An 18,264-nucleotide genomic window follows, 5' to 3' on the forward strand; every position below is an offset into this window, starting at 1 on the left:
GACAGGGAGAGACAGAGAGATCTTCCATCTGCTGGTTTACTCCCCAGATGGTTGCAATCACCACAGCTGGGCCAATCCGTAGCCAGGAGCTGCTTCCGGGTCTCCCACATGGGTGCAGGGGCCCAAGGACGTGGACCATCTTCTACTGCTTTCCCAGGCCATAGCAGAGAGCAGGAGCAGAAGAGGAGCAGCTGGGACTTGAACCTGCACCCGTATGGGATGCCGGCATCGCAGGAGGAGGCTTAACCTACTATGCATGCCACAGTGCTGACCCTGGTGTTTAACACATCTAAATACGATATTTTTAAAACTATCCTAAAAACTTGTTTTTTGACCTAAGTATGTGATGAACTACTTTCGAGGTCCAAATAAGTAGATTGACTCCATTATTTTATTTTTAAAAAATATTTATTTTATTTATTTGAAGGACAGAGCTACAGAGAGAGGTAGAGACAGGGAGAGAGAGAGAGGTCTTCCATCCGCTGATTCACTCTCCAGATGGTCACAATGGCCACAGCTGAGACGATCCGAAGCCAGGAGCTTCTTCCGGGTCTCCCACACAAGCACAGGGGCCCAAGGACTTGGGCCATCTTCTACTGATTTCCTAGGTCATAGCAGAGAGCTGGATTGGAAGTGGAGCATCCGGGACAAGAGCTGGTGCCCATATGGGATGCCAGAGCTTCAGGCCAGGGCTTTAACCTGCTGCCCCAGACTCCATTATTTTCAATTACTACAGAGTTTTCTATTAAATACATGTTGAAATGATGCTTTCATTATTTTTAAGTTAAAAGTAAAGTATGTGTGCGAGAAAACACAAACAGTATAAAAGATAAAAAATGAAAGATCTGCCTTCCATCCCTAATTTTCACCCACAAGGCTTGTGGTCCAAGGAAAACCACATGAATGCCTTCTGATTTTAGTTATCTGGTGGCAGACATTTTTTATACTAAGTAATACACTTGAGTCTCAGTTTATCTATTTATCTGTTAACTCCCTAAAATGAAAGTTGAGGAAATTAGCACACATTCTCCCTCTTCCAACTGGTGTGAGTTTGATAGTTTTTTTATCAAACTGTATTTTATAGTATCCTAATAATATAGTATTACTATAATCCATATTATATGTTAATAGTGTCATTATGTTATATAATTATATTTTAATATATAAATTTATATTATTATATAAACTAATATTAATAACAACTAATGATATGTTAACTATAATCATATATAATACATAAGCTAATATGTATTATATTACTTATAATTAATACATAATATATGTCATAAACTAATAGTAATTTAAATTTAATATATAAATATAATATGCATTAAAATATGTAGCTATATTTTAATATATAAAATAGACTAGTAATGTTATTAATATGTTAATATGTGATACTAATAGTATATGATTATATATTATATTATATTATAATGTGTTAATAGTATTACTATAGTCTATTTTATATATTACCATATAATATAGATTATAATAATACTGTATAATATGTAGTAATATATTTATTTAAAATAAACATATAGTAATATATACTTATTTAAAATGAATAAATATAAATATTCTAAATCTTAATGTAAAATAGTAAATAATGTATTATGCTAAATAATATATAACATACATATTTTATAGGGTATATCACTATGTATGCTATATAATACTATATGCTATGTAATACATTTACAAGAGGCACTCAACAGTTCAATGAAAAATTCAGTTAAAAGATTAACATGTGGGGTAGACATTTGGCCTAGCAGATAAGATGCCTGAATCCCATATCAAAGTTCCCGGCTTCAGTTCCCAGCTCTAGCTTCTGATTCCAGTGTCACACCATTGCTGACCCTGGAACACAGCAGGTTATGGCTGAAATAGTTGGGTCCCTGTCACCCATTCTGGAGACCTGGCTTTAGCCTATTCCCGGCCACAGCAGTGGCAGGCATTACGGAAATGAACCTGCAGATGGGAGCTCTCTGTCTGCTGACTCTCTCTGTAACACTCTCTTAAATAAATAAATTATTTTTAAAAAATTAAAAGCCATGAAGTTTCCATGAATTGCTTGAAGCCCCCTCATATAGAATATTATAATATAATATAGTATATAGCATTATATAATCATATTTTATATATAATACTATAAAGTATACTATGTAATACTAGCTTAACATATAGTACATATTATACTATGTAATACCATATAATATAGTATATAGTGTTACATATTTTACATAGTATATAGTATTATTGTATATGTATATAATGTATATATGTGCATATGTATATAATGTATATATGTATATACATTATATATGACAGAGTATACTATACACTATTAGATATTACATATGTACTATACAAATATATGATGCTACATATTATTTAGTATATTGAGTATAATAATAGTACATAGCTATTTTTCCATTGCTAAGATTTAGAAGATGCATACTCTGTTAATAGCTAGTCATCTCTATATTCTAACTATAGATGGAAACATATTAAAGTGTTAAACCCACAACCCTGAACTAAACAGTGGGCAATGTGACTGTGGAAAAGGAAACCGAATCTGTAGTTGCTACTTGGCTGTCGCAAAAGACCCTCCTGGGCATCGTGGGGCGATGCCAGCCCCTCAGCTTCCCTCGATCCCTTCCCCTCCGCGGGGTCATGCTGAGCGGCTGCTGTCCTGTGTATGTGGTGTCCACTTCCTGGGATCGCTTTGCTCTGCCAGAATGTGTGTGGGAAATAAACTGTGGTTCCCACGTCTCCCACCAACTTTATCTTCACATTCGATCTGTGCTCTGACTGAGCTCAGAATCCCGGGTTCCACGCCTTTTTCTCTTAGGTTTTGATGTCTTCCGCTGTCTTGTTTCCAAGCTGGTAATGAGGAGCCTAGGACACTTGGGTTTTCTTTTCCCGTTAAAGTTGTTTTTGCTTTATTTCCTCTCGCGGCCTCGGTTTTCTCCCTCTGGAACTTCCACTGCCCAGCCTACTGCCTGGCACATAGTAGGTGCCAATAAATTATTCCTGCGCTTGGGATGCCTTGGACCTTGCTTCCAGAAAGGACCCCATGCTCAGCCTGCCCTGAACTTGGCCCGGTTTCTTCACCTGGGCAGAGGGCAAGTCAGACGTCCTAGTCAGGAGGAGCTCAGTCCCAAAGTTCAAGTCCTCCCTGCTCTAGAAATGGGGAAGTAGGCACTTTCTGAAGGCTGAAGGCGCAGCACAGCCATTGCCACTGCCTCCTGCTGTTCGTGTGAACCCATCTCTCCAGCACTCTACCTTCCCGATAACTCTGTGAGGGGCCTCCGTCCCTCTTAGCCTCCCCGCACCCACCCCTACTCCCCAGCCTCCCTGAGCACACAGCACACCTGGCTCCTGCTAGCGAGACAAGCCCTCACCATGGCTAACGTCTCAGGAAATGACATCCTTTCCTTATTTTTATGAACTCCAGGACAGAGACAAGCAGGCTGCTCTTCTCAGCGCAGAGCTCTGAGCAGAAACAGCCAAGTCCTAAAAGAGAAAAATGGGGGCCGGCACTGTGGCGCAGCGGGTTAAAGCCCCGGCCTGTAGGGCTGGCATCCCATATGGGCACCAGTTCGAATCCCAGCTGCTCTACTTCCAATCCAGCTCTCTGCTGTGACCTGGGAAAGCAGTGGAAGATGGCCTAAGTCAGCTCAGCTCTGGCCATTGAGGCCGTTTGGGGAGTGAACCAGCAGATGGAACACCTCTGTCTCTGGCTCTATATCTGTAACTCTGTCTTTCAAATAAATAAATACATCAGAGAGAGAGAGAGAGAGAGAGAGAGAGAGAGAGAGAGAGAGAGACCCAGAAGCACCCGCAGTCAGCAGGGATCTGGCCCAAGTTCCAGCAAACTGGTGCCCTACAGGAGTCACCTGGGATGGGGATCCTGCTTACTCCTCCTTCCCACCCTGGAGACCAGCTCTGGGAGCAGATGTCCCCCAGTAGATGTGGCCTGGTTGCTCAGATCAACCTGCTCTGGACAGAACCTCTAGATCTGGGAGTCAGGACATGCTATTCCTTTTCCCAGGGCACGCCTGACCCTGGAAGACCTGGATTAACAAGGGCTCTGTTCCCAGGAGATTAGTGTCTGTTCCAAGTTGGAGCATTCTAATTGGTCCCCGAGGGCCAGAGTCCATTGTGCCAAGCTGTCTTCTCCTCTTCTCTCAACCCCTGGTCCTCGCCCTGTTGCAAGAAAGGGGTCCAGCTTACTGGAGAGAGGAGAGGGGACAGTGGAGGAACAGTCTTGAACTTCAGATCCACAAAGATTGTGTGCTGAAGGCAGGACTCTCTGCAGAGCCCAGAATGACAGGAAATGAGCTGTTGCTGTAAGAATCGGCAGTAAGACTCAGTGTGAGTGCTGCCGGTGTAAGGGACCTGCTACTAAAAGGAAATGCCTCTACTTTGGGTCTCAGGTACCACCAAGAAGACCAGAGAATACGAAAGCTTTTCCTATTGGAAGCAAGAGAACCACGGGCCACTCTCCCAGGCTGGAGGTGAAGGGGACAGGAGCCAGTGGGAGGTAGAACACAGCCCGGGTGGCCTGTCCTTCTGTCTAGTTGCCGTCTGTGTTGGAGGCCCTGAGTCACAAGCCCAGTGCGAGCCTAAGGAGGTGTCCTCTCTGGCCGCCTGCACAGACAGCTGCCTGGACTGCCCCTGGGCTGAGAGAGGAAGGAGATCTAGAGAGGAAAGCGTGCAGGAAGGGGAGTGAGCCGAGACTCAGGGAGGCAGGATGGGGATGGAGATGTTCCCAAAGAACCAGGCGTCCCAACTTGAAAAAATGAATACTGCCCAAAGGACAGGCTTCCCAGAGACACAGCCCGGTGTGCCTTCGCCAGAAGCATGGGCTGATCAGTCGCACTCCAGAGCAGGGCTGCAGCTGTGGGGTCTCTGGAAAGCCATGGACTGGGAAGGGTAAGACAGCCAAGAGGGACGGTCACAGAGCCAGCTGACTGTGCGCTCCGGTCCACCTCTGCCCCCTGGCCCTGCAGGGCCCCTCAGCCAGGCTGACAAGAAGGAGACACTGCAGGAATTCTAGGCAAGGTGGTCAGGCCTGGCCCCAGTGCGCTGGGACAAGAACAGGCATGCATTGTCAAATCTACTGCTTCCATTCCCAGAGGCCTGCTCCCAGACAGCTAAAACACAGGCTCAGACTCCCAGTAACATTTGCTTTAAAAAATAAATTTATTTATTTATCTGAAAAGCAGAGCTACAGAGAGAAAGAGAGAGAGATCTTCCATCGGCTGGTTCTCTCCCAAATGACCACAATGGCCAGGGCCAGGAGTTAGGAGGTTCATCTAGGTCTCCCACATGGGTAGCAGGGGCCCAAGCATTTGGGCCAACTTCTGCTGTTTTTCCAGGCACATTAGCAGGGAGCTGGATTGGAGTGGAGCAACTGAGGATCGAACCAATGCCCATATAGGATTCTGGCATTGCAGGCTGTGCCGCATGCCGGCCCCTAATGCAGTCCTCACCACGTATTTCCGTCCTCTCATGTTGGTTCTTCAAGCTTGGTCCTTCCCTCTCTCACTGAACACAAGTCCCCTGGGTCTGCCGGCAGAGACTCACCATCTGCCAGCACTCAGCACACCTGAGGATTCCCAGCTCTGTCTCTCCTCTATTTGGATCATGAGACCCCTACTTCTTTTTTCTTTTACTTTAAGGTCTTATTTATTTATTCAAAAGATAGAGTTACAAAGAGGCAGGGCGAGTAAGAGAGAGAGAGGGAGAAAGAGAGAGAGAGAGAGAGAGGTCTTCCATCCACTGGTTCATTCCCCAAATGGCCACAATGGCTGGAGCTGGGCCGATCTGAAGCCAGAAATCAAAAGTTTCTTCCAGGTCTCTCATGTGAGTACAGAAGCCCAAGCACTTGGGCTGTCCTCCACTGCTTTCCTAGGCCATAACAGAGAGCTGGATCGGAAGTGGAGGTGCGGGGACTCAAACCGGTACCCATATGGGATGTGGGCACTGCAAGCGGCGGCTTTACCCACTTCTGTCCCAGGCAGCTAGTCCTAACAATGAGCCTTGCTTCCCCGTCCTCCGGGGCGTCACACCTCCGGTGGTGGTTCTGTGCTTCACTCTGACCCTTCTCAGTGAAACATTCAGACTCTAAGATTGGACTGTGTGTAACAACTAGAAACTTTCTCAGTTGTAAGACTCGTTTTTCTCCTCCATGAATGGGCACAGTCATAATGTGACTGTTGAGAAACATAAGCAAGATCGACTATATACACTTAGTGTGGTACCTGGTGAGGACTCAAATAAAGGGTAGTTGTTGTGAATTTTGTATTAGCATCTCACCCCTAGCCAATTGTACTCAAGAAAGAACTAACAAACTCATTCTCACTGAGGTCCACATGGCTGGGGTGGCAGGCAAGGAGTATATAGAAGGGATCTTCAAAAAGTTCTTGAAAAAGGTATCTCATGCATGGATTTTAGCATTCTTTTGTACCAAAATAAATGCATCTTTTAATTCCATTTTTCTTTGACTTTTTGGAGGTAGCCTCATGTATTCAGGCTCTATAAGGAGGTGGACATCAGGAAGTCACTTTGCAAAGCACTCTCCCTTCCCACCCCCAACCCAGAAGGAAACTGCAAGGCAGAGCCACTGCTGTGGCTGTTGGGGAGCAGAGGGGCCACAGGGCACTGGGCACTGGGCACATTGACCGGGCAGATGGGAAGCAGATATTTTTCAGATCATAGCAACACACACAGTGAAAACCCCACTGCAGTGCCTGACTGAGAGGATGATCCTGGAGCGGGAAGTGAAGGAGGGCCGTATGAACGCGCAGAGCTCGGAGCAAAGTTTGGATGAAGGGAAGGGTCTGGTTTTGTAAGGCAAAACACCTTGCCAGCAGGCAAGAAACGCAGCAGAAGTCCTCGTGGAAGCATCTTAGGTCTGCTCCACCAGTGTGACTCTGGGGGCCCAGGGATGGACTCATTGCCCAGTGTCACTTCTCCCATCACAGCTGTCGCCTCCCTTCCCTGGGGATTGCTATTCTTAGCAGATCAGGAACCAGTGCACCTGCTCTGGTTGCAACGGCAGTGAGGACCACAAGCAGAGGGAGCCTTTCCTCCTGGTCCTGGTCTTGATGCTGTAGTCTCTACCCTAGTCTCCCTCCCCCTTTCTTACATGCTCCACCTGGGCCACCACAGTGGGTGCCTATTGGCTGAGAATGGGTGTATCAAGAATGAGTGATTTTCAGGCCAGCGCCGTGGCTTAACAGGCTAATCCTCCACCTTGTGGCGCCGGCACACCGGGTTCTAGTCCCGGTTGGGGCGCCGGATTCTATCCCGGTTGCCCCTCTTCCAGGCAGCTCTCTGCTATGGCCCGGGAAGGCAGTGGAGGATGGCCCAAATCCTTGGGCCCTGCACCCACATGGGAGACCACGAGAAGCACCTGGCTCCTGGCTTCGGATCAGCGCGATGCGCCGGCCGCAGCGGCCATTGGAGGGTGAACCAACGGCAAAAAGGAAGACCTTTCTCTCTGTCTCTCTCTCACACTATCCACTCTGCCTGTCAAAAAAAAAAAAAAAAAAAAAAAAAAGAATGAGTGATTTTCATTGATAATATGAACCCAGCCCAGAGAGCTGCCTGCCACTGTAACGTTGACTCTTGACCACTATTTACGTATTTCTGGAGCCAAGTTTAAAGATTCGGCACCAGATGCCATCCTGCCAGGGAATAAGGTACAGTCCTTCTCAGGGAGAAAAGGGGCCTGCCTGACCCTTTTAGGATTTTCTGGTTCCAGAACAACCTGAGCTTATTGCAGATGAGGATCAGCGTGGCTTCAGGGTCCCTTGCCCCTGTGGATGCATCACCACCACCCCTCCCCTGCTGCCCCCACTTGCCCTGCTACATCAGCCACCTCCCTGCCCATTTTAGACAGCTCCCTTCTGCTTTCCCCACCTGTCCCAGCATCCCTGGCGTGTCCTGGGCCCTTACAGGCCTGCCTCCAAGAAGAGGGAGGCTTATCAAAGAGAGGGAGGCAGGTAGGGCTGCAGGGAGGCGGCTGGCTCTCCGCAGAACGGAGGCCTCCTCCCTTCTGGGATCCCCAGTGTCTGACCTGTTTGTCTGTCTCCGTTGAGTTGTGAGCCTCCAGGGCCAGGCTGGAGGTTGTTTTCTCAGCTCAGTTCCTGAGCGGCTGCTGTCAGCTCTCAACAAATAATAATAAACCTGGGAACCAGGGTTGTCAAGAGGGACTTCAGTCCCTGGGTTCATTTTTAGATTTGTTTCTCTGTGTGTGTGTGCAGACAAGAGAGCACGTGATGATGTCCTGGGGGGTAGGCTGGGGCTCCCAGGTGCCCTGGCCATCTACCCCGGCTGCCACCCCATGGAGGAGCTGGAGGGCTCTCCCCTGTCCCTGATTGCTGCCACTGCCTGCTTGTTTAAGAGGAAAGTAATTGATTAAAAGGCCTCAAGCTCTCTCCCGTTCCTGTGCCACCCCACCGCTCCCACTCATATTGTTTGTGGAGTGATGTGGTGGGGGTAGGGAGGAGCCTAGAGATGAAAAGGAAAAGGCAGAAGCCCCTCTCTAGGTCTGGGGGTTATTTGAGTGATGAGCATGGAGCCAAGGCAACGGGCCTGGGGTAGGGGTGGATTAATGTCAGGCCCAGGGCAGCAGCTGAGCCCTCAGCCCTTTTCCTGGGGTGCAACACTGGGGAGTGTCTCCCAGCAAAGACAAAAAATGCTGTAAGTTGAACATCACTGGCAAAAGCAGGACCCAACTGGGGCGAGTCTGAGGCTTAGGACCACCCTAATGAGCACTTACTTCTCAGCAGGTGGAACCTACTGGAGGTCATTGCTGCCATCCCCCTGCCTCCACGTAGAAGGTGCGAACCACCTCTCCGTGAGAAGAACACAAGGGCAGTGCTCACCCCTACCACCCCAGAGCTTCTTTCTTCCTCTTCTTCTTCCTGGTTTTTTGTTTTATTTTGTTTAAAGGAACCAAAGGGGAAAAAATTGCCAAGTTGTAAAGTGCTTAAAGAGGAGATGAGAATCTTCATCAAAATGCTAAAAGCTGGAGGGGGAGAGTGATGTGAAAACTCTTGCCTGCTATTTATGGGATTGATTCTCGGATCAGGAAGAAGCAAGCAGTTGGATGAAAGGAATTATTGTTAAGCTCCTCGGCAGGAAGATCTAATGGACAATTGCCGCTATCAGGGGGAATTAAATTGCTGTTTCAGTTTGTAAAATATATCAGCAGCTTTTTGAAGCCAGCGAAGGTGTGACAGCCAGGCAGGGAGAAGGCGGGGGCTCTGTGGCCCTGGTGTGGGCAGTGGGAGCAGCAGGGGGCAGAGGGCTGGGCAGCAGAGCCTAAGATGCCATGTTTCCATGCCAAATTCAGAAACAGCTGAGCCGGGGGAGCAAGCAGCGGAGGCTGCAGCCTGGAAGCCTGGGTTCTGGTGTGCTGGGAGCCCCCTATGCCAGGGCCACCCGCCAGCCAGCAGCAGGGCCAGGAGATGGCTCTCCTCTCTGGGAAACCCTGGCAGGCTACGGTGGCTTAATCAAGCGCTCTGCCTAGTGGGACCACAGCCTCCCTGGCCAAGCGCCAGACACGCAGGGACCTGGGGTGGGCCACCCCCCACTGCCAAGAATGAGGTCTCTAGAGCAAGCCTGTGCTCATCTCTGGGCTGGGGTTGTCAGTGAGTGTGCCCCAGTGACCTGTGGGCCCAGCCACATGGAGGACACGTTGCTATTCCAGATGAAGCATAGACAGTGACATGGCCTTGGGGGTGGAGAAAGGAGAGAGGGTAGAAATAAGACTGCAAGTCTTTGGGGAGACACCATCTTTAGGTGGGGGTGGGGAGAGGTCTCCGAGGTCTCTGGTTTCACAGAGGCTATTTACCCCTTCCAAAGCCATGTGGCAGTTATGGGCTGATGTGGAGCCTAAGGAAGGTGGGGAGAGAGAGAGAGAGAGAGAGAGAGAGAGAGAGAGAGGAGATTGTTTCAACTCTCAGGGATCCCAAAGCCCAAAGCAGTCTTAGCCACATCTCAAGCTAGCTCCCACCCTGCCCCCACTCTGTCCCCTGGAGACCAACGTCATGATACTGGGACATAATCTGGCACTACCTCCCAAGTAGGCGTCCCAGAAAGGTCGCAAATTACAATGAGTGCAGAGAACTAAGAGCGGCCACAAGGCCCATTTATCTTGGTCTCTGCTTCTTGCTGAAACCAATAGAGAATCATTTCCCACCGAGGGGCACCAGGGACCTGGGATCTGGGCCAGGCGTGGTGTGTCCTGGGTCCTGGGTCGTTATGCAGCCAGCCAGCCTCAGGACACACAGTGGACAAGGGTTCCTCTCCCCCCTGTTCATTCTTCAGGAGTGCAGGCACAGCCACCCACTCTGGCTCCCAGGCCTCACTCTAAACTTGACCTTGTCAGACTGGAGGGGGTTCCATGTGCCCCCAGCATTCCAAGGTCAGAAAGACAGGCAGGAAGTGGCCTATCCCAGCCCCCTGTGTTCTGGTCTCCTGAGTCCAAGCTTTGCCCTGGTTCCCTCAGCACAGGGCAAAAAGGCTCCTGGGGCGTGTGCTCCTACACACACCACTCCTCTCCATGGCCCTTCACTTCTGCCTCTTTTCAATCTGCAAAACAACTTTCAGGGCAACTATCCCTGCCCACATTTAAAAGCTTCCCAGGCCACAGCTCGGTCTCCTCTCTCTCCCCGCTGCGTCTTCCACCACCCGGACCAGCCTCATCCCCGTCACCGCCCAGGTCTCAGTACCGCCTCCATGTGCTGAGCCGCAGGGAACACGCGGTTCCTGTGGACACTGCTTTCAGCCTGTGATTTCCAGCCCTTACTGGGCTCTGCAGAGAGACCTGTGTGTGCGTGTGTGTGTGTGCACCCACGTGCCTCCGTTTCTTTAGATAAATCCACAGAGTCACATGAAATCAGTGACAGGTTGACACCGTTATTTCAAGATTCATCGCTCTGAGTTGCCAGCAGAGGAGCCCAGCCAACTCCTTCCCACCACCAACACTTTTTTTCCAGGCATAATTTATAGCACTGGGGTGAATTTGTTTCCAAAAGATGAATATCACACTATCAGCAACAGCTGCCTCTCATTTTTATTTGTTTTTAAATTTGACTCAAAGTCCAATTCTCCATACACATCCGAAGCGACTGATTACATGATTTAGTAAACAGGTTATATTATATAATGCAATTAAAGTGGGGCCCTGCGACGCCACCTACAGGCCGCTTCTGGGAAGGGCGCTAGGCCAGAGACCCCAAGGGACCAGGCTTGCTGCCGAAAGCAGAAAGCAAAGAACCGGCATTGCTCCAGAGTTGAGGCGGTGGCCCCAGAGGGAGAGGCCGAAGCCAGCCAGGTTACGAGTGAGTGCGCGTGTCGACCCCTCCTGCTGAGTTCACTGTGTTATTTCAGCCTCCTGCAACTCCGTCTAGACGTCAGGACCCAGGCCTGGGCAGCTGCTCAGAAGGGACGGCCTGGGGATAGGTGTGGAGGGGAAACCTGGGGCGTCTCTGCTGGGGCCATCCAGGGCCCTGGCTCTCTGGCCTCCCCCACTCGCAAGTGAGACAGCAGGGAGGAGAAGGCGGAGGGAGCTGGCTGGCCTGGAATGAAGCTATAATCCAGCTCTTTCCACTCAGTTCAGCAAGCATGTGGGCAGAGACTCTCCAAATGCTCTGGGGAAGCCCTTTCGGTCTGCATTCCTGGCAGGAAGGTGACGTGCGCGGGCCGCAGAGAAGTGGCATGTCGCTCTCAGTGTGGCAGACTTTCCGCCCTAAACACGGGTGCCACCAGTCCTGGGAACTGGGAGCAGAGGCCAACCTCACATGTCCCCCTCGTGCAAATCCCAGAGAAAACTGAGACCCAGGCAGGCATCGGGACTTCCAGGGCCTCTCCTTGCGCCAAGGACAGGAGAATCATGAAAATGTTGCAGGACAGGTGAGAAGTGGTCCTGGGGACGACCCCTGGGGGCATCTCTTAGCCGCTGTGGGGCAAGGAGGAAGGGGAAGAGGGGAGAAGGGAGACAGGGAGGGAGGGACCCCCATGCTGCCCTGAGCTACAACCCTGCTTAGATGACAGAGGCCCTAGAGTCTCTAAAGCATTTTCCTAAGAGTGGGTGACATCACAGAAGACAGACCCGCCAGGAGATATGGGGCTTGCAGAATGGACTGGAAGGGCATTTGATGTTGTGTGTATGGGGGAGTGAGGTCCCGAGCCCAGGGAAACGGGACGATGCGAATATCACCACCACCACCACCTCCACACTTGTGCCAACCATTGCCCGGCTCCAGTTTGGGGCAGGCTGGTTTGACAGCAAGGGGCCCTTCCTCCCTCTCCTGCCTCTGTGCTGGACACAGTTTAGTCCCGGCTAGGGTCAGGGGCCAGGAACAGATGCTGTCAGGCCAGCTGGCCAGGGAGTTTCCAATTAGACTGTTTCTCATCCTCCAGGCCCTGAGCCCCCAACCCTGGCATCCCGGCCCAATTACTGCCCGGCAGCATTAACCCCTTGGTGCCCCTGGGCCGTTAATGGAATGTTAATTGGTCTAATGGGTTTCATGTCAACAAGTCCTAATGAGCTGCTTCCTAACAAGGCTGGTGTTTTTTTCTAAGCCTGTTTGTCAACACTGGAGTTTCCGAGGTGTGGGACCAGGAGCAGGGGTGGAGGAAGAGCAGGGGGAGGGGTACCCTCAGATGTCTCTTAGTGCTCTGTGCCTCCCCGGCTCCTGGGCGCTCTAACGTGGCGACGGCTGTCAGTCACACGAATGATTGCTTCTTGGAGATCCTGCCAGGTTGAGTGTTGCATTTGAGGCGTTTTCCCTCGGCACAGCCAGATCATAAAGGCTTTTGCCATGAGCCTCTGCTGGACGGGGAGGCCTCTCGACACTAAACTTCCGCGCCTGTCCTCCATTTGCAGTCTTTGGCTGTGCTCCCTTGAATGCCCTGGTGTCTGGTGACAAGCGCGGAGGCCTCTGGACAGAGCCTCTGACCAAAGCTCTCGGAAGCCCTGAGCAGGGGGAGGGGGATGGGGGGCTTGCTGGGCCTTAGGCTCCCATCCCAGCTCCCAAAGAAAGTGCAAAGAGGGCAGGGCTCCTCCAGGGCAGAATTCCAGCCGCTGCCCCAGCCCATCTCAGATAAGTGGAGCTGCTTCTCTCCGCAGGCCAGCGATGGCCTCCGGCCCCACGCAGCTGAGCTCCCCACGAGGGTCAGCCGTGCAGGCCTCTGTGGCTGAGTGAGCAGGGAGTGGAAATAAGCCCCTGATGAAAAGGCCTCCTATTCTGCAAGGGACGCCCCTCCTGTGGCCTCTGGTGACCCCAGGGAGGAGGAGGGGCCCTGGCCAGCTGGGTCCTCAGAAAATTGTTCCCGGGGCCCCTGCTGGGGCTGGCCCTACAGGCTCAGCACTGAGAAACCTCGCAGCCTCTTGTCTCCCTGCACAGACCACTCCTAGCCCTGACTGCGTCTGGGGGACCCTTCGTCCCATTCACGGGGCAGGGGACAAAAGAACTGGAGTGAAAGGCTCCTTGCAGAGCTTCCTTTGCTTTGCTTTCCCTGAGACCTTCTCGTCCTTGGAACAAGGTTCCCAAAAACCCAAACCCGAGGTTAAAGGGCACCCAGGGCCCCTCGGAGGAGAGAAAACCCTGCCATAGGCTCAGCTCCCGCCCTGACTCTGCCCCCGCGCTCCCTCTTCTGGAAGCTGCTGGCACTGCAGCACACCCGCGGGCCACATATTTCTGGCCTGGGAGCCGCTGTGATTGGTGATCTTGCTGCCTAAGGGTTCCTTTAGACCGGACCCAAACTTGCCGTATCTACCAGAGTTTAAGGAAAAGCTGCGCCTCCCACTCTCGGTCTCTGATATCTCGGGAAGTCTGTACCCTCGATTTCCCCTCTGCACCCTGCTCGGACCTCCTTGGCTCGGCCACACCCGGACAGAGGGGCTTGATTCGCGGCCTGCCTGAAGAGAGGAGCTCCGCTGTGATCCCGTCGGGGCCCCATGCAGAAGGAAAGCTTGCACGCTCATGCCCAGAGGTGGGGCACACCCTGGGTGCTGTCCTTGCTAGCATGCCCTAGGGGCCCACCTTCTGAAAGAGGGGGGAGGGCGATGGACAGCCACAAGGCCAACAGGAAGTGTCTTGAGTGGGAGAAGCCAGCTCTCCCGGAACTCTCCCCCGTGGTACCCCACCCCCATCTTCTTTCTCGACTGACCACCTCCTCCCCTTACTGACTACATTCTTAGGAGAGAAGGCCTGGCCTTATTCTCCCATCCTGACACTCCCAGCACAGATCTCTACAGAGTTGATTCTTTTTTCCTTTTAAGATATATTTATTTATTTAAAAGGCAGAGTGATAGAGAGGAGAGAGAGGGAAACAGGAAGGGAGGGAGGAGGGAGAGAGAGAGAGACTCCCCAAATGAGTGCAACAGACAGGGCTGGGCTGGGCTGAAGCCAGGAGCCGGGAAATCCATCCCAGTCTCCCACGTGGGTGGCAGGGGCTGGAGTGCTTGGGCCCCCCTCCACTCCCTTCCCAGGATGTGTTAGCAGGGAGCTGGATCAGAAGCAAGATATCTGGGACTCAAACCAATATTCGGATGTGGGATGTCGGCATTGCGGGCGGCAGCTTGGCTCGCTGTGTCACAACGCTGGCCCCAGCAGATCCGGCTCTTGACAAAAACCTACCGAACGAAGCATGAATTCCCAGTGCTTTGCGTGTGCACCTAAGGTGAAAGCATACTTGGGACTTTGGAGACTCAGGTCAGGGCTGAGTAGATCATTCCTCTCCTTCCCACAACAGAACCAAGAGAACAAGATACACACACTGACCCTTTACTGAACAGCTCCAGAACACCTTCGAGTTGCCCCAGAATTCAGGACTGTGAACGTGGTGGAAGACTGGGGAGGGTGAGACTGGAAGACGGTGAGACTGCACTGCACCTGCACCTGCACCACACTCAGGTTCTCAGGAATCTGGACCAGGCAAGGAGCCTGTGGCCTCCAGCTCTGAGCATCTTCAAGGCATCTGCTGCCACTCAGCGGTTCTCAGGGTAGTCTGTTTCCTTGGGGGCATGGCCAGAGTGTCTCCACTTACAGCACCATGTTCTAGTTCTAGAGGAAACCTTGAGGCCCCCTGGGGCAGCTCTTGTGTTGGTGATGGGTGGGTGGGGGGTTGGTTCAGTGGAACAGACCCAGAATTGGAAATCCTTGCTCCACGAACAACCCTGCACATGCACACACACGTGCACACACACACCACACCGCACATGTACATCCACACACCTCTTGGCTTCTAACTCCCTCTGTTAGAGATGAGTGGACCATTTGGCCCCAACGGCTCTTCTTTATATTGGACCAAGGCTAAGGGAAATCTCCCTTTGCCCACGCCCATATTCACAAGCATGCACCTAAAACATCCTGGGAGGTGACTGGTGCTCCTTGCCTCTTTCCCTTCCCCAAGACCTCCAGGCTGTCACTCTAAGGGCCCCTCTGAGGAGGACCAATGGCCCACGTCTCTTCCCACCACTAGGGGGTATGGTGAGCATTCCTGGGTGGGATGAACTGGAAGAGATGGGAGTCTGAAGACTTCCGGCCCTGTGAGTGCTGGAGGCTGCTCCAGGGCCCCTGGGAAAGGGTGGGGCCAGGAACACCCTTGTCTGTGGGCACAGGGACTGGGGCAGGATGAGGCTCAGGGCCCTGCCAGGATTGGCCAGGAAGGAGGGGCATCCAAATGGAACTCCAAACCCCCTGCACTGCCAAGCCACCCTCCGGCCCTCCCCCGACCCCGCACACCAGGCCAGAGCTGATGCTGAACAAAAGCCTTGCTGCAGGCGTACAGGTTGTTTTACATACGATTTGAATATTGCTTCTTTCAAGTTAAAATAGTATGGCAAGCCTCTCCCAGCCAGGCGTCTCCCTGAAGGACCTCCAGCCCTTGCTGTGTTCGGTCTGTCCAGGTGGCTCAGCCCAGACACCTGTGGAGCTGGTGGGTCCCCAGGGGCTGCCTGCACGGTGGGATTAATGGTGCGCCACCCCCCTGTCTCCTGCTGCAGGTCCTCCATGTGAATCAATCCCATGATGCAACATGCCTCCCCAGCCCCAGCTCTGACGATGATGGCCACGCAGAATGTCCCGCCCCCACCCTACCAGGACAGCCCGCAGGTGAGTGTGCCACAGACAGTGGGGAGGGAGTGTGTTGGCCTTGGGACTCCAGCTGGGTGGGCTGGCCATGGAGGTAGTCCAGGGATGAAAGGGCAGGGCTATGGATCCTGGCAGCAGCCCCTTGAAGGAGCTCATTGCGTTTGACAAAACTCGGGTAACTCTGTGGCCAGCACTAGGACTATAACCTGGAGTAGTGGCCATGGGACCTGGACTTTGGTATCTGTGCAGCTGAACCCCTTTGTGATGATGAGGGCAAAGCACACACCTGGGGAGACCCAGGTGCAAGGTGTCCATAGAGTCTGCCTTTGAGTGCTTGAGAAACTTCCCCCTTAAAGACTCCTTGATGCCAGGTGCCCCTTTGGACTGGGCATTTGAGCTCTTGTGTCCCTCACTGAACACAAGTCCCCTGGGTCTGACAGCACTCAGCACACCTGAGGATTTCCCTCTCTGTCTCTGTGGTATTCGGATCAAGAGACCCCTACTTCTTATCGCTGCTATCAGCACTTCCACTTTTCCATGTCCCACTCAGTCTGTTTTTATAAAATAACAAGAGCAGAATGCAATGAAGTATTTAAATACACTTGGAGAAACACTGTGCTAGCAGGACAGGACCAACCAAAAGCAACTGTTGCTGTGTAGGTAGCCCCACGTGGAAGGCAAAATGTGTATGTGTATCTTTCAGAGCCTAACAAAGAACAAACAGCAATTGGTGGTGTCAACATGACATCATTCTTTTTTTAAGATTTATTTATTTTATTTGAAAGTCAAGATTACAGAGAGAGAGAGAGAGAGAGAGAGAGAAACAGAGAGATCTTTCCTTCTGCTGGCTCACTCCCCAAATGGCTGCAATGGCCAGGGCTGGCCCAGACCAAAGCCAGGAGCCAGGAGTTTCTTCCAAGTCTCCCACGTGGGTGCAGGGGCCCAAGCACTTGGGCCATCTTCTATCGCTTTCCCAGGCACATTAGCAGAGAGCTGGATCAGAAGAGAGGCAACTGGGACCCAAACCAGCACCCATATGGGATGCCAGCGCTGCAGGCAGAGGCTTAGCTGCCCACGCCACAGCGCCGGCCCCACTCATGAGAATTTCAAACGCAGCCTTTCTCATGGACTGTGGGGAAGAGCTGTACAACATGAGAGGGTGCTAAGATGCAGACCCAGGGAAGGGAGACTGGCTCCCACTAGGTCCTGTGGCCCTGTTGCCCCCAGCCTGGTGTACTTGCTTCCTTGTCACCCCCTAGGAAATTTCCAGATAACACAGGGCCACTTGTGTCAGGCAGGCAGGCTAGCTCTGCCTCCTGTTCCCCAGGAAGTACAAAAGCCCTGGGCATTCACTGACCTCCACTGAATCTTTGAGCACACAGCCTTTAGGCTCCAACCTCGCTCCCGCGTAGCAACTTCACAGTCCTTGCTCAGCTCTCCCCAGCCCAACCTCATAGTCAGCGAATCCTCAGCTCAGAGCAGCAGCTCTCCAAGAACAACAGTAGGGCCAGACTCGGCATTTACACGGCTCCTCTACTCAAAAGCTTTCAGGGGCCCATCACTAGGTCAGGGCCTGTCCCTCTGTAATCCTAGTTCCCAAAGAAGTTCAGAAGGAGCCCTCCACTGGTGAAGACCTTCTGATTCCCAGGAAAAAGTGAGAAAGAGAAGGACCAGGGTGGAGAGCTAGAACCTGCCCCTCTTCAGTAGCAACAGACCTGTTCCTTCTCTCCAAGCTCTACCGTGGAAGTGGGAATAGAGATGGGGACAGTTCCTGTAGTTAGCAGGTGGCAGGTCTGCCATACCCAAGGTTCTAGGATAGATTTGGCTAGGTCCTGAGGTCACTGGACTGCCACCGCTGGTGGTGGCTGCTTCCTCATTTTGTCTGCAAGACAGCTGGGAGGAAGGTTTGCTACGATGAGGATTTGCAGGAGCACTGTAATGAGGGCCAAGAATGCTGATCCAGGGCCCGGCACCCAAATGAATAAATCCCAGCCACCGAGGGAGGGGTAGAGGTACAGCTACAGCCCTAAGGTGCTCAGCTCCCAGAAGTGCCCACTGATGCTCTAGACTTTGGAGGGAGGAGGGCTCCAGTTCCCCCTCCCAGGCCTCAGAGCAGAAGCCGGGTGCAAAGCCAGCCCAT

The 18,264-nt window shown here is 51.9% G+C and overlaps 1 protein-coding gene across 5 annotated transcripts in view; it reads left to right on the forward strand.

The window, feature by feature from the left end:
- The window catches only part of PKNOX2 (PBX/knotted 1 homeobox 2), a 268,446-nt gene that overhangs the window by 173,736 nt on the left and 76,446 nt on the right, over nt 1–18,264 (forward strand). For all 5 annotated transcript variants that reach the window (XM_062197279.1, XM_062197278.1, XM_062197282.1 and 2 more), the window contains one exon: nt 16,037–16,145. In XM_062197279.1, coding sequence (XP_062053263.1) covers nt 16,059–16,145 — 87 coding nt within the window. In that variant the 5' untranslated portion in view covers nt 16,037–16,058. The remainder of the gene's footprint in view (nt 1–16,036; nt 16,146–18,264) is intronic.

Source organism: Lepus europaeus, chromosome 7, assembly GCF_033115175.1.
Source record: "Lepus europaeus isolate LE1 chromosome 7, mLepTim1.pri, whole genome shotgun sequence".
Classification (NCBI taxonomy): domain Eukaryota; kingdom Metazoa; phylum Chordata; class Mammalia; order Lagomorpha; family Leporidae; genus Lepus; species Lepus europaeus.